Below are 20,609 nucleotides of genomic sequence, written 5' to 3'. Positions count from 1 at the left end.
GCGTCTCACATTGTAATCATCACTCAATAACGTTTTTGTGTTTTGCCCTCACAGGAGAAGAGGTGCAGGAACGCACGCGATAGGGCACGCACCGGAGGGGGCCCGCCACACGAGGTGGCTCTGACAGACGCCGAGGTCGAGGCACTGGAGATCAGCCACACGCTGCATTGCCTGTCGGTGGCGGATGGCGAGGCTGGTTCTGGCGAAACGGCCGGTAAGGGAAAGCTGGCACTCATCACTCATGAGCGCGAATGATCTTAGCATCACATGGCATATGCCGCACCGCCACATTTGGTCACATGCCTGATATTGCCCTTCGTTCTCTTGCAGGGCCGTCTGCGGTCGACGTTTCGGTTGAGGGCGATTCCTCAGAGGACATGCCTGTCTGTGAGGGTGCATCGTCACACATGAACCTTGCATCCACCAGTGCAGATATACACACCTCGGTGGGTCCCCCCACTCAGTTAGTTGGGATTGCACATGGTGAGTCACCGCGCACACGTGAGCATGAGCAGACCCTGGTGGCAGGGTCAGCTGCGGAGGGTCCGCGTCGGTGGGAGCACTCTTCTCCAGGCTCTGCTCAGCCGGACCCAGATGCTGAACCCAGGGGGCCACCAGTCAAAAGGAGAGTCGTCGAGGGGCACCAGCACATTGCTGAGGTACTGGGAGAGGTGCCACGCGCACTCTCCACAATCGCACGGAGGATGAAGGAGTCCAACTCCTGCATGAGGGGAATGGTGGCACAGGTGCAGGAGGGTATCGCCGAGATAGTGTCGCAGGGACGTGAAGGCATCTCTGAGATAGTGTCGCGGGTAGGTGTGGGAACGTCTGCGGTGGAGGACAGGCTAGCCTCCCTCGAGCGTCACGCACAGCTCACCAATGAGTCCATCCAGGCCCTCACAACGGCTGTTCGGATTCAGGGTGAGCAACATTCTGCCGCCATCAACAGGTTGACAGATACATTGGAGGTGGCCTTGCAAGGTCTCACCCACGTCATCCAAACTGCCGTCCAGCAGGGTGGAAGGGGTGATGTGGGCCTTGGCCATGAGAGGGAAGATGGTGAACGGGGAAATGGAAGTGTGGACGCTACTCAAGCGCCCCCACGTCTCACCCGTTGCCCCCCTCTCAACCAGTGCCCGCAATAATCCATCCTCTCCAGGTGGCCGAGTCTGCCCCTGCACAGGTGCAGGAGGAGCAGTCTGTGGTGGTGCCCTCACGGGCACCGAAACCCAGGGGGTGTCGGCCCAAAGCATCTACCAGGTCAGGGCACGAACAGGAGCAACCTGCCACCACCTCTGCTGGAGCCACAGGGGTAGCACCACGTAGGGGTACCCGGAAACGAAAGCCTAAAGTTCCGTGAGCACACAGGGATTGCACCAGGGTGTCTGTCTATTTGTTTTTTTTTTATTTCCACTCTTTGAAAGTCAACAGAAAATAAACTCACCTTTTTCTCACCAATGCAGCCACCTCTTGTCCATAATTCTGCGGCTTGTGCAATATGTCCCTTCCGTGCGCCTCATTATGACGACGACCACCCCGCCCCACCCATTGGGCATAATACAGTGGGTGCAGGTGTACAGGCACCACTCTTCTGTGGAGGGAGCCTGTATGGACCCTCGTCTGTGCACGTTATGACATGTGAACGCCTCACACAGTGTGATGTTAGGAGAACCGTTGGCATATGAGTGCCTCCCTGGCCTGACGAGCACGCAGGTGAGCCGGTGTTCGGCCCATGGGTCGTTCCTCCTCCTCTCCCTCGTACTCCTCCTCCTCTTCCTCCTCCTCCTCCTCATTGTCGTCCTCAATGTGGGTGGCGGATGTGCATGGGGCCTCCTCCAGCGGCACCCCTCTCTGTAGTGCCATGTTATGCAGGGCACAGCAGACAACTATAATTCGTCCCACTCGGAGTGACGTGTATTGGAGCGCTCCCCCGGAACGATCAAGGCACCTGAAGTGCATCATAGCCTGCTCAATTGTAGACCTGGTAGCAATGTGGCTGTCATTATATCGAAGCTGCGGCTCGGTAATGGGGTTCCTCAGAGGTGTCATAAGCCACGTGTGCAGGGGATATCCCTTGTCGCCGAGGAGCCAGCCGTTGCCGGTGTTGGGTGCGTGGAAGAGGGGCGGGACGGTGGATTCCCTGAGGGCGAAGGCATCGTGGCAGCTGCCAGGGTATCTGGCGCACACGTGCAGGAATCTCTGGCGGTGGTCACAAATGAGCTGGGCATTCATGGAGTGATACCCTTTCCTGTTGATGAACAGCCCTGGCTCATGTGGAGGTGCCCGTATTGCTATGTGGGTGCAATCGATTGCACCCTGCACCTGTGGGAAGCCAGCCACAGCATGGAATCCAACCGCCCTCTCCGTCTGGCTGCGCTCATCCATGGCGAAGTTGATGTAGGTCGAGGCTCTGCGGAACAAACCATCGGTGACCTGTCTTATGCACTTGTGTGCAGACGACTGAGAGACCCCGGTGATGTCCCCCGTGGCACCCTGGAAGGACCCGGAGGCGAAGAAGTTGAGGGCAGTGGTGACTTTGACGGCAACGGGTAAGAAGATGCTGCTTGGTCCATCCGGGAACAGCTCGTCATTAAGGAGGCTGCAGATGTCGGCGACTACCTGGCGAGTGACTCTGAGCCTACGTATGCACTTCTGCTCAGAGAGGTCCATGAAGCTGAGCCTCGGTCTGTAGACCCTGTGCGGAGGGTAGTGCCTCCTGCGACGCATCTCTCTCTGCGGATGCCCTCCATCCTGCTGTGCAGGTGGATGTGCCACAGCACCGTGTTGTGGGGATGCACGTCTCTGAGGCGGACGGCGTGGACTGCGAGGCTGGTCATGCTGTTCGTCCTCCAAGGATGTCAACGCAGCACCCATCTGGCAGGTGTAGGTCTGCGGGGTTGTGCACGCACAGGGGTTGCACTTCCACGCCGGTGAATCTTCTTGCTTGGAGGGGTGTGGTGGAGGGCAGGCGTTGTCCAATGTTACGGAGTGTCCTCCTGCGTTGGTGAAGGCTCTCCCCCCCCACCTGTGGAATGCACCTTGGCAGCTGCCACGGGCTGCTGGCTGCAACATGTCCGTTGGGAGTGTGAGTGTTTCCCCCAGTATGGGAAACACTCTCATTTCTCCGTAAAATCCCACACTTGTTAAAAAAACAGCTCAATCAGGTCATTTAATGACCTGAAATACCTAGATAAATACACTCAAGTGGAACCCCGCTGGCTTTAATTGCCTGCGGGATTCCCACCAGCGGGGGCTGCGCACGCACCCCTGCACGTCAGCGCGGAACCCGGAAGTGGGCGGGATCAAGGCGCGATCCAGTCCCGCTCCTCGATTTCGGGATTTTAGAGGCCCCCCCGCCGAGAACGCACCCGAGACCGGGTGCTAAAATCGGGCCCAGTCTGTAAGATGAAACGGAAAAAAGGGGCTTATGACAGATGTCAGGTTGATAACACAAGTGCGAACCAGACAGAATATAGAAAGTTCAGAGGGGAAGTCAAAAAGAAAATAAGAGGGGCAAAGAGAGAGTATGAGAATAGACTGGCGGCCAACATAAAAGGGAATCCAAAAGTCTTCTACAGGCATGTCAACAGTAAACGGGTACGAAGAGAAGGGGTGGGGCCGATTGGGGAACAGAAAGAAGATCGACTCATGGAGGTAGAGGGGATGTCCGAGGTATTGAATGAGTACTTTGCATCTGTCTTTACCAAGGAAGAAGATGCTGCCAGAGTCTCAAGAAAGGAAGATATAGTTGAGATGCTGATGATGAAGAGGTACTTGAAAGACAAGCTGTACTTAAAGTAGATAAGTCACCTGATTTGGATGGGATGCATCCAAGGTTGCTGAGGGAAGTAAGGGTGGAAATTGCGGAGGTACTGGCCAAAATCTTCCAAACATCCGTAGATACTGGGGTGGTGCCAGAGGACTGGAGAATTGCAAATGTTACACCCTTATTCAAAAAGGGTGTAAGGATAAACCCAGCAACTATAGGCCAGTCAGTTTTTTTTTATTCGTTCACGGGATGTGGGCGTCGCTGGCAAGGCCGGCATTTATTGCCCATCCCTAAGAGGGCAATTAAGAATCAACCACATTGTTGTGGGTCTGGAGTCACATATAGGCCAGACCGGGTAAGGATGGCAGGTTTCCTTCCCTAAAGGACATTAGTGAACCAGATGGGTTTTTACGACAATCCGGTAGTTTCATGGCTATCATTACTGATACTAGTATTTTAATTCCAGATTTTTATTTAATTAATTGAATTTAAATTCGCCAGCCGCCGCGGCGGGATTTGAACTCGTGACTCTGGATTTTAGTCCAGGTCTCTGGATTACTAGCCCAGTAACATAACCACTACGCTACCGTACCCTATTACCTCAGTGGTGGGGAAACGATAATCCGGGACAGAATTAACAGTCACTTGGAGGGGTGTGGATTGATTAGGAAAAGCCAGCATGGATTTGTTGAAGGCAAATTGTGTTCGACTAACCGGATAGAGTTTTTTGATGAGATAACACAGAGGGTCGATGAGGGCAATGCAGTTGATGTGGTTTATATGGACTTTCAAAAGGCGTTTGATAAAGTGCCGCACGGTAGGTTTATCATCAAGATTGCAGCCAATGGAATAAAGGGGGCAGTAGCAACAAGGATACAGAATCGGCTAAGGGACAGGAAACAGAGTATTCATAGAATCATAGAAGTTACAACATGGAAACAGGCCCTTCGGCCAAACATGTCCATGTCGCCCAGTTTATACCACTAAGCTAGTCCCAATTGCATGCACTTGGCCCATATCCCTCTATACCCATCTTACCCATGTAACTGTCCAAATGCTTTTTAAAAGACAAAATTGTACCCGCCTCTACTACTGCCTCTGGCAGCTCGTTCCAGACACTCACCACCCTTTGAGTGAAAAAATTGCCCCTCTGGACCCTTTTGTATCTCTCCCCTCTCACCTTAAATCTATGCCCCCTCGTTATAGACTCCCCTACCTTTGGGAAAAGATTTTGACTATCTACCTGATCTATGCCCCTCATTATTTTATAGACTTCTATAAGATCACCCCTTAACCTCCTACTCTCCAGGGAAAAAAGTCCCAGTCTGTCTAACCTCTCCCTATAAGTCAAACCATCAAGTCCCGGTAGCATCCTAGTAAATCTTTTCTGCACTCTTTCTAGTTTAATAATATCCTTTCTATAATAGGGTGACCAGAACTGTACACAGTATTCCAAGTGTGGCCTCACCAATGCCCTGTACAACTTCAACAAGACATCCCAACTCCTGCATTCAATGTTCTGATCAATGAAACCAAGCATGCCGGATGCCTTCTTCACCACCCTATCCACCTGTGACTCCACTTTCAAGGAGCTATGAACCTGTACTCCTAGATCTCTTTGTTCTATAACTCTCCCCAACGCCCTACCATTAACAGAGTAGGTCCTGGCCCGATTCGATCTACCAAAATGCATCACCTCACATTTATCTAAATTAAACTCCATCTGCCATTCATCGGCCCACTGGCCCAATTTATCAAGATCCCGTTGGTGAATGGTTGTTTTTCGGACGAGACAGGTGTACAGTGGTGTTCCCCAGGAGTCAGTGCTGGGACCACTACTTTTCTTGATATATATTAATGACTTGGACTTGGGTGTACAGGGCACAATTTCAAAATTTGCAGATGACACAAAACTTGGAAGGGTAGTAAACAGTGAGGAGGATAGTGATAGACCGCAAGAGGATATAGACAGGCTGGTGTGGCATGGGCGGACACGTGGCAGATGAAATTTAACGCAGAAAAATGCAAAGTGATACATCTCGGTAGGAAGAACGAGGAGAGGCAATATAAACGAGAGGGCAGAACTCTAAAAGGAGTATAGGAACAGAAAGGGTATATGTGCACAAATCGTTGAAGGTGGCAGGGCATGTTGAGAAAGTGGTTAAAAAAGCATACAGGATCCTGGGCTTTCTAAATAGAGGCATAGAGTACAAAAGTATGGAAGTCGTGATGAAGCTTTATGAAACACTAGTTTCACCACAACTGGAGTATTGTGTCCAGTTCTGCGCATGGCACTTTAGGAAAGATATGAAGGCCTTAGAGAGGGTCCAGAAGAGATTTACTAGAATGATTCCAGGGATGAGGGGCTTTAGTTACATGGATAGACAGGAGAAGCTGGGGTTGTTCTCCTTGAAACATGGACAGTTACAAGGAGATTTGATAGAGGTATTCAAAATCATGAAGGGTCTAGACAGAGTAGATAAAGAGAAACGGTTACCATTGGCGGAAGGGTCAAGACCCAGAGGACATAGATTTAAGCTGATTGGCAAATGAACTAAAGGCGACGTGAGGAAAAACTTTTTTACGCAGCGAATGGTTAGGAACTGGAATGCACTGCCCGAGGTGGGTGATGGAAGCTGATTCAATCAGGGCCTTCAAAAGGGAACTGGATAAGTATTTGAAAGGAAAAACTTTGAAGGTCCATGGGGAAAGGGCGGGGGAGTGGGGCTACCTGGATTGCTCTTGCATAGAGCCAGCACAGCCTCGAAGGGCCAAATGGCCTCCTTCTGTGCTGTAACCTTTCTATAATTCTATGCTTGTATAAGTGCTTTATTTTTATTCCTTCATTCATTCATGGGATGTGTGCGTCACTGGCAAGGCTAGCATTTATTGCCCATCCCTAGTTGCCCTCGAGAAGATGGTGGTGAGCCGCCTTCTTCAACCGCTGCAGTCCGTGTGGTGAAGGTACTCCCACAGTGCTGGTAGGTAGGGAGTTCCAGGATTTTGACCCAGCGATGATGAAGGAATGGCGATATATTTCCAAGTCAGGGTGGTGTGTGACTTGGAGGAGAACATGCAGGTGGTGGTGTTCCCATGCGCCTGCTGCCCTTGTCCTTCTAGGTGGTAGAGGTCACGGGTTTGGAAGGTGCAGTCGAAGAAGCCCTGGAAAGTTGCTGCAGTGCATCTGGTAGATGGTATACACTGCAGCCACGGTACGCCAGTGGTGGAGGGAGTGAATGTTTAAGGTGGTGGATGGAGCGCCAAACAGGCTGCTTTGTCCTGGAATGTGTCGAGCTTCTTGAGTGTTGTTGGAGCTGCACTTATCCAGGCAAGTGGAGAGTATTTCATCACACTCCTGACTTGTGCCTTGTAGATGTTGGAAAGGCTTCGGGGAGTCAGGAGGTGAGTCACTCGACACAGAATACCCAGCCTCTAACCTGCTCTTGTAGCCACAGTATTTATGTGGCTGGTCCAGTTAAGTTTCTGGTCAATGGTGACCCCCTGGATGTTGATGGTGGGGGATTTGGCAAAGGTAATGCCATTGAACGTCAAAGGGAGATGGTTAGACACTCTCTTGTTGGAGATGGTCATTGCCTGGCGCGAATGTTACTTGCCACTTATCAGCCCAAGCCCGGATGTTGTCCAGGTCTTGCTGCATGCGGGCACAGACAGCTTCATTATCAAAGGAGTTGCGAATGGAACTGAACACTGTGCAATCATCACTGAGCATCCCCACTTCTGACCTCATGATGGAGGGAAGGTGATTGATGAAGCAGCTGAAGATGGTTAGAAACATAGAAAATAGGAGCAAGAGTAGGCCATTCAGCCCTGCTCCGCCATTCAAAAAGATCATGGCTGATCGTCTAACTCAGTACCCTTTCCTGCTTTTTCCCCATATCGCTTGATCCCTTTAGCATTAAGAAATATATCTATCTCCTTCTTGATGACTTGGCCTCCACTGCCTTCTGTGGTAGAAAATTCCACAGGTTCACCACCCTCAGTGAAGAAATATCTCCTCATCTCTGTTCTAAATGGCATACCTCGTAACCTGAGACTGTGACCCCTGGTTCTGGACTCCCCAGCCATCGGGAACATCCTCCCTGCATCTAGTCTGTCTAGTCCTGGTAGAATTTTATATGTTTCGATGAGATCACCTCTCATTCTTCTAAACTCGAGTGAATATATGCGTAGTCGACCCAATCTCTCCTCAGACGTCAGCCCTGCCACCCCAGGAATCAGTCTGGTAAACCTTCATTGCACTCCCTCCATAGCAAGGACATCCTTCCTCAGATAAGGAGACCAAAACTGCACACAATACTCCAAATGAGGTCTCACCAAGGTCCTGTATGACTGCAGTAAGACATCCCAACTCCTGTACTCAAATCCTCTTGCAATGAAGGCCAACATACCATTCGCCTTCCTAACTGCTTGCTGCACCTGAATGCTCACTTTCAGCGACTGGTGTACAAGGACACCCAGGTCTCGTTGTACCTCCCCTTTTCCCAATCTATCACCATTCAGATAATAATCTGCCTTTATGTTTTTACAACCAAAGTGGATAACCTCACATTTATCCACATTATACTGCATCTGCCATGTTCTTGCCCACTCACCCAACTTGTCTAAATCACATTGGAGCCTCTTTGCATCCTCCTCACAGCTCACATTCCACCCCAGCTTTGTGTCGTCTGCAAACCTGGAAATGTTACATTTAGTTCCCTCATCCAAATCATTGATATATATTGTGAATAGCTGGGGCCTAAGCACTGATCCCTGCGGTACCCCACTAGTCACTGCCTGCCACCCGGAAAAAGACCCGTTTATTCCTACTCTCTGCTTCCTGTCTGTCAACCAATTCTCAAACCATGCCAGTATATTCCCCCCAATCCCATGTGCTTTAATTTTGCACACTAACCTCGTGTGGCACCTTATCAAAAGCCTTCTGAAAATCCAAACTCACCACATCCACTGGTTCTCCCCTATCTATTCTACTGGTTACATCATCAAAAAACTCCAGTAGATTTGTTGAGCATTATTTTCCTTTCATAAACCCATGCTGACTTTGTCCAATCCCGTTAATGCCCTCCAAGTGTTCTGTTATCACATCTTTTTTCATAGACTCTAGCATTTTCCCCACTACTGCTGTTAGGCTAACTGGTCTGTAATTCCCTGTTTTTTCTCTCCCTCCTTTTTTAAATAGTGGGGTTACATTTGCCACCCTCCAATCTGCAGGAACTGTTCCAGAGTCCGTAGAATTTTGGAAGATGATCATGAATGCATCCACTATTTCCAGGGCCACTTCCTTTAGTACTCTGGGATGTAGATTATCAGGCCCTGGGGATTTGTCAGCCTTTAGCCCCATTAATTTCCCTAGCATTATTTTAAAAAAACTAATACTGGTTTCCTTCAGTTCCTCCCTCTCACTAGATCCTTGGTTCCCTAACATTTCTGGCAGGTTATTTGTGTCCTCCTTTGTGAAGGCAGAACCAAAGTATGTGTTTAATTGTTCTGCCATTTCTTTGTTCCCCATTATAATTTCCCCCATTTCTGACTGTAAGGGACCTACATTTGTCAAGGTTGGGCGAAGGACACTGCCCTGAGGAACTCCTGCAGCAATGTCCTGGGGCTGAGATGATTGGCCTCCAACAACCACTACCATCTTCCATTATGCTAGGTATGACTCCAGCCACTGGAAAGCTTTCCCCCTGATTCCCATTAACTTCAATTTTACTAGGGTTCCTTGATGCCACACTCGGTCAAGTGCTGCCTTGATGTCAACAGCTGTCACTCACTTCCTAATTTGACTCCTGAAAGCTCTGGCTCTAATTTTTAGGCTATGTTCCCTAATGCTTGACTCCCCAACCAATGGAAATAGTTTCTCTCTATCTACCCTATCTGTTCCCCTTGCAACTTTTTAGCCCATGGAATTAAGTGGCAGCATGGATACGAAATCGGCTACATGACAGGAAACAGAGAGTAGTGGTGAACAGTTGTTTTTTGGACTGGAGGAAGGTATACAGTGGTGTTCCCCACGGGTCGATTCTAGGACCACTGCTTTTTAAGATATATATCAATGACTTGGACTTGGATGTACAGGGCACAATTTCAAAATTTGCAGATGACACAAAACTTGGCAGAGTAGTAAACAGTAAGGAGGATAGTAATGGACTTCAAGAGGACATAGACAGGTTGGTGGAATGGCCGGAAATATGGCAGATGAAATTTAACGCAGAGAAGTGCGAAGTGATACATTTTGGCAGGAAGAACAAGGAGAGGCAATATAAACTAAATGGTACAATTCTGAAAGGGGTGCAGGAGCAGAGAGGCCTGGGGATATATGTGCATAAATCTTTGAGGGTGGCAGGACAGGGTGAGAAAGCGGTTAAACAAGCATACCGGATCCTGGGCTTTATAAATAGAGGGAAGGAAGTTATGTCAAACCTTTATAAAACACTGGTTCAGCCACAACTGGAATATTATGTCCAATTCTAGGTACCGCACTTTAGGAAGGATGTCAAGGCTTTAGAGAGGGTGCAGAAAAGATTTACTGGAATGATTCCAGGAATGAGGGACTTCAGTAACGTGGATAGACTGGAGAAGCTGGGGTTGTTCTCCTTAGAGCAGAGAAAGTTGAGAGGAGATTTGATAGAAGTGTTCAAAATCATGAAGGGTTTAGATAAAGTAAATGAAGAGAAACTGTTCCCATTGGCAGAAGGGTCGAGAACCAGAGGACACAGATTGAGGGCGATGGGCAAAAGAAGCAAAGACGACATGAAGAAAAACTTTTTTAAGCAGCGAGTGGTTATGATCTGGAATGCGCTGCCTGAAAGGGTGGTGGAAGCAGATTCAATTGTGGCTTTCAAAAAGGAATTGGATAAATACTTGAAGGGAAAAAATTTGCAGGGCTATGGGGAAAGAGCATGGGAATAGAACTGGATTACACTTAGAAAGAGCCAGCATGGGCCCGATGGGCCGAATGGCCTCCTTCTGTGCTGCAACCATTCTATGATTCCCACCCTGCGTTTGTGTCTAAGGAGACTCCATGCTGGCAGCAAAGACTTATAATTTCTGCCCTTACCGTTTACTCCCAATAATTCAACGTCTTTTTTTGTGCTTAAAAAAAAAGGAATTATCCAAGCTATACCACCAAGAAGGACAAGAGCACCATTGGCATAGGAACACAATCACCTCCAAACTTACCACCAAGTCACACACCATCCTGAACTGCACACATTGCCATTCCTTCGCCTTCGCTTAAATTCCCTACCTAGCTCTATTATGGGAGCACCATCAACACAAAGTCTGAAGCAGTTTTCAAGGAGAAGCCCCACCACTACCTTCTGAGGGACAACTAAAGGCGGGCAATAAATGTGGTCCTGTCAGTGTAGCCCACATTCCAAGAACAAATGAACTAAAAATTATAAAAGGCTTGAAAGGGTAACTGGTGAAAGATGGTTTCCATTGGTTGACAGATCAGTGATGAGGGACATAAACTGAGGATCATCACAAGAAGAATCAAGAAGGTTTTTTTTCACACAGTTATTAGAACATTGACTGCCTTATCACAAGTGACTATTAAGGAAGAGACAATAGCACCATTTAAAATAGAATTAGGAAAACATTTGATAAAATATAAAAGTATATGGAGAACAGCAGGGAAATTGAATTTCCAGTTAAGCAGCACTAAAACAGGCACTATGGGCCAAATGACCTCTTTTCTATACTACGATTTTTATGATTCTACTCACTACAAAAGTGGGGTTACGGTCACAAGTTCTGTGAATTATCTGTATAAAATTTATCACAACAAACATAATTTGGCACTAATTCCATAGCAAAACATAAATGAAAGTTTTTTGATTGCATTCTGACGTCAATAAGCTTCTCCTTTTCTACTTAACATTTACATTTCCCTGCTGACACCAAATTCCAGGAAATCTAATGACGTCAGCAAGCTGAACTCAATAGGCTGTGGAATCTACCATCTAAAATACACAGAAAGGAGGGAAAGTACATAAGCAATAGCTTTATTAAAGCAACTGCTTAAGAGATTTACTGTAACAGCTGACACTCAACCACCTCACAAGACAGACAAATCTTACTTCCTTGAATTGATTTATGCCAAACATACACAACTGGTTTAAAAAGGTAACCTCCTCTTCTAGAATGCACCATTTGTTTAACGGTGGAAATCTTCAACTGGTATGGCAAAAAACCCTTTATATCGAAATGCATGATACAGTACTGCATGAACTTTAAAGCTAAGAATGTTCTTTCAGAGAACAGCAGATGAATTTTGATACCAGACCAGGCAAGTTACCTTAATATATATTTGTACCTATCCAAAAGGCTTTTTGCAATAGAGAAATAATCAATAACGCTATAAAATAGAAACAAGCATTTACATTCATTATGTTTACTTTTTAATGCTATCCTTCTTCACAACAAAAATCATAACTTTCCAGCAGACTGAACGTGGAACTATTTCAACTGTGCTAATATTTTAAAGATCTCAAAATGTAGATATGCTGTGCCAGAACTGAAAACTGAATATGCGACAGTTTATCTAATTACTGAAGTATTCGAACATTACAGGTTCCTCCTTTTACATTAAAAAAATGTTTAGAATCTTGCTGTTACTTTACCTGTTTCTGTTTCATCTTGTGTCACAGCCATGCCTAACCCCGACTGCTTCTTATCTCTCTCTGTCTATTCTACATGAAAGGTTCTTAGTCAACATGCATTTATGGGATTACAATAAGAAACAATGACATCAGAGTGACATCATTGCCCTTCCCAAGTCAACAACAGGTTCCTAACCAGATCTTTTCCATGCTGCAAAGGTCAAAAATAATAAGTTGCCATTGTAAATGTAGGATATAATAACTTTTATTGTAACGTTTTGTTAATTTACTTGGTTTATCTTTTTTTGAAGTGCCTGCTACACTGAACAATTTAGTTTGAAGAGAATAAACATTAAAATGACTTTCACTCACAGTCATAACTGCAGCTTTCGATATGTGAGATCATCCATTTTGGACCAAAAAAGGACAGATTTGAGTATTTTTTAAAATGGTGAAAAGCTAGGAACAGTGGAGGTCCAAAGAGATTTAGGGGTTCACGTACACAGATTACTAAAATGTAGTAGTCAGGTCTAAAAAATAATCAAAAAGGTTAATGGAATGTTAGCCTTCATATCTAGCGGGCTAGAATATAAAGGGAAGGATGTTTTGCTACAGCTATACAAAGCCCTGGTTAGACCACATCTGGAGTACTGTGTACAGTTCTGGGCACTGCACCTCAGGAAAGATATATTGGCCTTGGAAGGAGTGCAGCACAGGTTCACCAGAATGTTACCAGGGCTCCAAGGATTAAATTATGAGGAGAGATTACATAAACTATTCCTTGGAATATAGGTTAAAGGGTGATTTGATTAAGGTTTTTAGGATTTTGAAAAGAATTGATAGGGCAGATAGAGAGAAACTTTTTCCGCTGGTGGGAGAGTCTAGGATAAGGGGACATAACCTTAAAATCAAAGCCAGGCCATTTAGGAGAGAAGATGGAAACACTTCACACAAAGGGTGGTAGAAGTGCAGAACATTTTCCCACAAAAAGCAGTAGATGCTAACTCAATTAATAATTTTAAACCTGAGATCGATAGATTTTTGCTAGCCAAGGGTATGAAGGGATATGGAGCCAAGTCGGGTAAATGGAGTTAGGATACAGATCAGCTATGATCTCAATGAATGGCGGAACAGGCTTGAGGGGCTGAATGGCCTTCTCCTAAGTTCCTAATTGTACAAACAATCGCGTTCAGCAAGTAGCGATGGCAAATAAATGTGGCTAAAATGCCACCTCGCCAGCGTTACTTATACCCAAGAACACATTTTATTTAAACTACCTTTTTGAAGTCAGCCACCTCTACAGCCACCTCTGGATTCACTCCAGCTGTTTCAGAATGCAGATGGTTCCTTCCAGTCAGTAGCAACAACACAAAATTGCATTTATATTGTGCCTTAAATGTAAAAAAGACCTATGGTGCTGTACAGATAGGTGCTAGGAAAATGGATAATGAGTCAGAAAGGGAGGCATTAGAAAGGGTGACTGAAAGCTTCATCGAAAATATGGGTTTTGAGAAGGTTTATAAAGGAGGAGAGAGAAGTGGAGGGGCAAAAAGGTTTACAAAGGCAGAGATTACTCCTGGGCAGCTGAAGGCTCTCCAAAGAGAGAGATGGGATCAACAGAAGGACCATGTCAGAGGAAGAGATATCGGGCTGTGAAGATTGCAGAGATGAGGTGAGGTGAGGCAATGCAGGGGTTTAAAAATGACATGGATTTAAAATTTAATGCATGGGGGATAGGGAGCCAATGTAGGTCAGCTGGGACATGGATGACAGGCAAGGGGGACTCAGTGTAGAGCAATATATGTGGAGCAGGGTTTTGGAGTTAATAGAGGCAGAATATGTACGGCCTGCAAAGAGACGTCGGAATGACAAAGGCGTTGCTGAAGTCGGTCTGGAGGGAAAATCTTCATGAGCAGCACATTATTTTGTTTTTTATTTTAAGAGGCAATATGGATATTTCCATGCACTTTTTTTTACATGAACACTGGGGGAGTACTTTGAACAGAAAGTACTCCCTGGAGACTCTCCTTCCCCTTCAATAGCCAACTTGCCTACATAGGTAGTTTAGTGGTTACAGTACTGGGCTAGCAACCAAAAGGTTGTAAGTTGAAATCCTACATGGCAAGTTATGAATTGTTTTCCGATAAATCTGGTAATTAATGGGCTGGCATCAGAAACAATGACCAATAAAGTTGCGGTTTGTCGTAAAAACCCAACTCACTAATATCTGTCAGGGAACTAAATCTGCCACCTCTATCCAGTTTGGCTTGTACATATCTCTAGTTTACACTACGTAGTTGACTCTCAGTGCTCTCAAACGTAGCCTAGCAATCCACTTAGTTGTGAAAAAATATAACTAGGAAAGAAAACAATAAGAAAAATATGACAACCCAGATATTGTATAACGACAGAACTCAGGCAACCCCAACCCAGTTGACCCTGCAAAGTCCTCCTCATTAACATCTGAAAATTGGTGCCCAAGTTAGGAGAGTTGTCTCACAGGTAAGTGAAGCATCACCTTGAGATAGTTGTACTTAGATGCGACTCTATCAGTCAACATCACAGACTCCCCCATCGTGATTGCTGAATATGCCCTGCCCAGCAGTCAGAAAGACCTACCAGAGGTGGAGACACCATGATATATAGTCAGGTGTGAGTGGCCTTGGAGTCCTCAACATCAATTCCAGACCCTATTAAGGACAAAGGCTTCAGGTCGAACAATGCCAAGGAAACCCCTTGCTGATCAACATCTACTATCCCCTCCTCTTTTGAACTGAAAAATCAGCACTTCTCATTGAGCACGACTTGAAGGAAGTACTGAGGGAAGCAAGGATACAGCTTGTACTCAGTGGTAGATTGCCAGACTGGGCCTGTGTCAGGCATTAAGGGAACAAATACTAGGGAGTAACCAACCTACTCTCACCAACCTACCTGTCGCAGACAGATATATAGAACAGCATTGGTAGGACAATCCGTGTGAAGATAAAGTCTCATCTCCACAGTGAATCCATCAGATAGAAGGATTTGGATCTGTGGTATCCCGCAGGGATCGGTGTTAGGACCGTTGCCTTTCATTTTTTTTAAATGATCCAGATGTAGGTTTTAGGAGGTACAATCTGCAAGTTTGCAAATGATACTAAGATCTGTGCAAGTATCAGGACTGTAGATAATGCTTGTCTGCTTCAGGCAGATCTTGATGCATTAGGGGAATTAGGCTCATGACTGGTAAATGATGCTTATCTTGGAAAAGTACAGTGTTATGCACGTGGGCAGGGTGAATGCTGAACATATGTACACCCTTCAAGGAAAAGCATTAAAGCAGGTTGAGAAAGAAATCTGGGCATTCGAGTGCATAGATCTCAAAGGTTCATGAACAACGCCGTGAAGCGATAGCTAGAGCCAATAGGGTGTTGGATACATTTAAAGGACAAATGGCTGGAAGACAAAGCAGACTATTTTGTCCTTGTTCAAGACCTTGGTCAGCTCTCAGTTCTAAAATACCATGTCCAGTTTTTGTCTTCTCACATGGTGGGTGATATTGAGGCTTTTGAAAGTGCGCATAGGAGGGCCACGAGATAAATTCCCAGTTTGAAGCAAGTTAGTTATCAAGATAGGCTAAAAGAGCTGTGACTCTACACTTTTGAGAAGCGTACACTTCGGCGTGATTTGATCGAGGTTGATAAGATGATGAAGGGAATAGATTGTGTTCGAGTAGACAGTTTGTTCCAATTAAATATGCTGGGGGGTGGGGGGGGGGGGTGCAGGGGTCACTATTTTAAGTTGTGTAAGGCCAGATATAGGTTAGATATCAGGAGGTGGTTCTTTTCCCAGAGAACACTGGCCCTCTGGAACAGACTGCCGGCTCGCGTGGTGGACGCCAATTCGCTGAATTCCTTCAAGCAAGAGCCTGACCTGTTTCTGGCGGGGGTGGAGATCATCTCCTGCAAAAGGCAGGAATTGCATGGATTTATAAGGGCCAGGGTGATCTCCTGGACTAGTTTCGATTGCCTAAGGGGGTCAGAGATGAATTTCCCAGATTTCCCCCCCCCTCCAAGTAGTCATGGGTTTTTAATCTGTTTATTTGCCTCCCCCAGGAGATCACATGGTTTCAGGGGGTGGGGAGTTTATATATTGTGATGCACAAGTTGTCACAATTGTGTGAGACAGGCTGGATGGACCAGTCGACCTTTTCCTGTCCGTTATTGTTCGTGTGAGGAGCCAACCAGGGAACAGGCTATCCTAGACTAGGTATTGTGCAATCAGAAGGGGTTAATTAATAATCTTGTTGTGTGAGGTCCTTTAGGGAAGAGTGACCATAACATGATAACATTCTTCATTAAGATGGAAAGTGAAGTAGTCCAATCCGAAACTCGGGTCCTAAATCTAAACAAAGGATTGGGAAGCTTCATAAAAAGGCATGATGGTGGATAGGCAATGGCTAACTTTTAAGGAACGAATGCATGAATTGCAACAATTATACATTCCTTTCTGGCGCAAAAACACAAAAGGAAAAGCGGCCCAACCATGGCTAACAAAAGAAATTAAGTATTAGATCCAAAGAGGAGTCATATAAAGTTGCCAGAAAAGGTAGCAAGTCTGAGGATTGGGAACATTTAGAATTCAACAAAAAAGGACCAAGAGATTGATTAAGAGGGAAAAAAAGTGTGAGAGTAAACTTGCAAGGAACATAAAAATGGACTGTAAAAGCTTCTACAAGTATGTAAGAAGAAAAAGATTAGTGAAGACAAATGTATGTCCCTTACAGTCAGAAACGGGAGAATTTATAATGGGGAACAGGGAAATGGCAGAGCAATAAACAAATACTTTGGTTCTGTCTTCACGGAAGAGGACATAAATAACTTCCCAGAAATGCTAGGGAACCAAGGGACGAGTGAGAAGGAGGAATTAAAGGAAATTAGTATTAGTAAAAAAAGTGCTGGAGAAATTAATGGGACTGAAAGCCAATAAATCCCCTCGGCCTGATAATCTGCATCCCAGAGTACTAAAAAAGGTAGCCATGGAAATAGTGGATGCATTAGTTGTCATCTTCCAAAATTCTATAGATTATGGAACAGTTCCTGCAGATTGGAGGGTGGCAAATGTAACCCCACTATTTAAAAAAGGAGGGAGAGAGAAAACAGGGAACTATAGACCAGTTAGCCTAACATCAGTAGTGGGGAAAATGCTAGAGTCTATTATAAAGGATGTGATAACAGGACACGAAGAAAATATCAACGGGGTTAGACAAAGTCAACATGGACTTATGAAAGGGAAATCGTGTTTGACAAACCTACGAGAGTTTTTTGAGGATGTAACTGGTGGAATAGATAAGGAAGAACCAGTGGATGTGGTGTATTTGGATTTTTAGAAGGCCTTTGATAAAGTCCCACATAAGAGGTTAGTGTGCAAAATTAAAGCACATGGGATTGGGGGTAATATACTGGCATAGATTGAAAATTGGTTAACAGACAGGAAACAGAGAGTAGGAATAAATGGGTCGTTTTCGGGGTGACAAGCAGCGACTAGTGACCACAGGGATCAGTGCTTGGGCCCCAGCTATTCACAATATATAGCAATGATTTGGATGAGGGAACCAAATGTAATATTTCCAAGTTTGCTGATGACACAAAACTAGGTGGGATCGTGAGTTGTGAGGAGGATGCAAAGAGGCTTCAAGGCGATTTAGACAAGTTGAGTGAGTGGGCAAATACATGGCAGATGCAGTATAATGTGGATAAATGTGAAGTTATCCACTTCGGAAGGAAAAACAGAAAGGCAAAGTATTATTTAAATAGTGATAGATTGGGAAATGTTGATGTACAAAGGGACCTGGGTGTCCTTGTACAGCAGTCACTGAAAGCAAACAAGCAAGTGCAGCAAGCAGTTAGGAAAGCAAATGGTATGTTGGCCTTCAATGCAAGAGGATTTAAGTACAGGAGAAAGGATGTCTTACTGTAGTTATACAGGGCCTTAGTGAGACCACACCTGGAGTTATTGTGGGCAGTTTTGGTCTCCTTACCTAAGACAGGATATACTTGCCACAGAGGGAGTGCAGCGAAGGTTCACCAGACTGATTCCTTGGATGGCAGGATTGTCGCATGAGGAGAGATTGGGTCGACTCGGTCTGTATTCACTCGAGTTGAGAAGAATGAGAGGGGATCTCATTGAAACATATAAAATTCTGACAGGGCTAGACAGACTGGATGCAAGGAGGATGTTTCCCCTGACTGGGGGGTCCAGAACGAGGGGTCACAGTCTCAGGATACGGGGTAGGACATTTAGGACTGAGATGAGGCAAAATTTCTTCATTCAGAGGATGGTTAACCTGTGGAATTCTCTACCACAGAAGGTTGTGGAGGCCAAGTCACTGAATATATTTAAGAAGGAGCTAGATAGATTTTCTAGACATAAAAGGCATCAAGGGGTATGGGGAGAGAGCGGGAATATGGTATTGAGATAGAGGATCAGACATGATCATATTGAATGGCGGAGCAGGCTCAAATGGCCGAATGGCCTGACTCCTGCTCCTATTTTCTATGTTTCTATGTGTCATATACTGTATTCTCATCCTTGTTTTCAAATTCCTCCATGGCCTCACCCCTCCCTATCACTGTAACCCTCTCCAGCCCTATAACCTACAATTCTGGCCTCTTGCGCATTCCTGATTTTTTTTTAAAATCGCTCTAGCATTGGCAGCCATGCCTTCAGCTGCCTAGGCCCTAAGCTCTGGAATTCCCTCTCTAAACCTCTCCATCTCGATACCTCTCTCTCCTCCTCTAAGACACTCATTAAAATCTAACTCCTTGACCAAGCTTTTGGTCACCTGTCCTAATAGCTCCTTATATGGCTCGGTGTCAAATTTGGTTTGATAACGCTACTGTGAAGCGCCTTGGGATGTTTTACTATGTTAACTGCACTATATAAATTCAAGTAGTTGTTTTTTTTTAAATTCATTCTTGGGATGTGGGCATCACTGGCAAGGTCAGCATTTATTGCTCATCCCTAATTGCCCTTGAGAAGGTGGTGATGAGCTGCCTTCTTGAACCGCTGCAGTCCGTGTGGTGAAGGTTCTCCCACAGTGCTGTTAGGTAGGGAGTTCCAGGATTTTGACCCAGCGACGATGAAGGAATGGCAATATATTTCCAAGTCAGGATGGTATGTGACTTGGAGGGGAACGCGCAGGTGGTGTTGTTCCCACGTGCCTGCTGCCCTTGTCCGTCTAGGTGGTAGAGGTCGCAGGATTGGGAGGTGCTGTCGAAGAAGCCTTGGCGAGTTGCTGCAGTGCATCCTGTAGATGGTACACACTGCAGTCACGGTGTGACAGTGGTTAAGGGAGTGAACGTTTAGGGTGTTGGATGGGGTACCAATCAAGCAGATTGCTTTGTCCTGGATGGTGTCGAGCTTCGTGAGTGTTGTTGGAGCTGCACTCATCCAGGCAAGTGGAGAGTATTCCATCAAATAGAAACATTGAAACATGGAAAATAGGAACAGGAGTAGGCCATTCGGCCCTTCAAGCCTGCTCTGCCATTCAATATGATCATGGCTGATCCTCTATCTCAATACCATAGTCCCACTCTCTCCCCATACTCCTTGATGCCTTTTGTGTCTAGAAATACATCTATCTCCTTCTTAAATAGCCTTCTATGGTAGAGAATTCCACAGGTTCACCACCTTCTGAGTGAAGAAATTTCTCCTCATCTCAGTCCTAAATGTCCTACCCCGTATCCTGAGACTGTGACCCCTCGTTCTGGACCCCCCAACCAGGGGAAACATCTTCCCTGCATCCCGTCTGTCTAGCCCTGTCAGAATTTTATATGTTTCAATGAGATCCCCTCTCATTCTTCTAAACTCGAGTGAATACAGACTGAGTCAACCTAATCTCTCCTCATACATCGGTCCTGCCATCCCAGGAATCAGTCTGGTGAACCTTCGCTGCACTCCCTCCATGGCAAGTATATCCTTTCTTAGGTAAGGAGACCAAAACTGCCCACAATACTCCAGGTGCGGTCTCACCAAGGCCCTGTATAACTGCAGTAAGACATCCTTGCTCCTGTACTTAAATCCTATTGCAATGAAGGCCAACATACCATTTGCCTTCCTAACTGCTTGCTGCACCTGCGTGTTTGCTTTCAGTGACTGGTGTACAAGGACACCCAGGTCCCTTTGTACATCAATATTTTCCAATCTATCACTATTTAAATAATACTTTGCCTTTC

The 20,609-nt window shown here is 45.8% G+C and overlaps 1 protein-coding gene across 8 annotated transcripts in view; it reads right to left on the bottom strand.

Annotated features, from left to right (window-relative positions):
• Positions 1-20,609, bottom strand: part of LOC137344593 (cAMP-responsive element modulator-like) — a 140,343-nt gene that overhangs the window by 34,998 nt on the left and 84,736 nt on the right. Inside the window, exon 1 of one of the 8 annotated variants that reach the window (XM_068007726.1) lies at positions 12,415-12,497. The exons of the other annotated variants lie outside the window; for them this stretch is intronic. Within the exon in view, the coding sequence (XP_067863827.1) occupies positions 12,415-12,445 (31 nt within the window). The 5' untranslated portion in view covers positions 12,446-12,497. Of the gene's footprint in view, positions 1-12,414; positions 12,498-20,609 lie in introns of those variants that run through there. 8 annotated transcript variants of the gene reach the window in all.

The sequence above is a fragment of the Heptranchias perlo genome, chromosome 2, assembly GCF_035084215.1.
Source record: "Heptranchias perlo isolate sHepPer1 chromosome 2, sHepPer1.hap1, whole genome shotgun sequence".
Lineage (NCBI taxonomy): Eukaryota > Metazoa > Chordata > Chondrichthyes > Hexanchiformes > Hexanchidae > Heptranchias > Heptranchias perlo.
The sequence above is the reverse complement of the archived record's forward strand: the minus strand, read 5'-3'. Positions and strand labels throughout refer to the sequence as shown.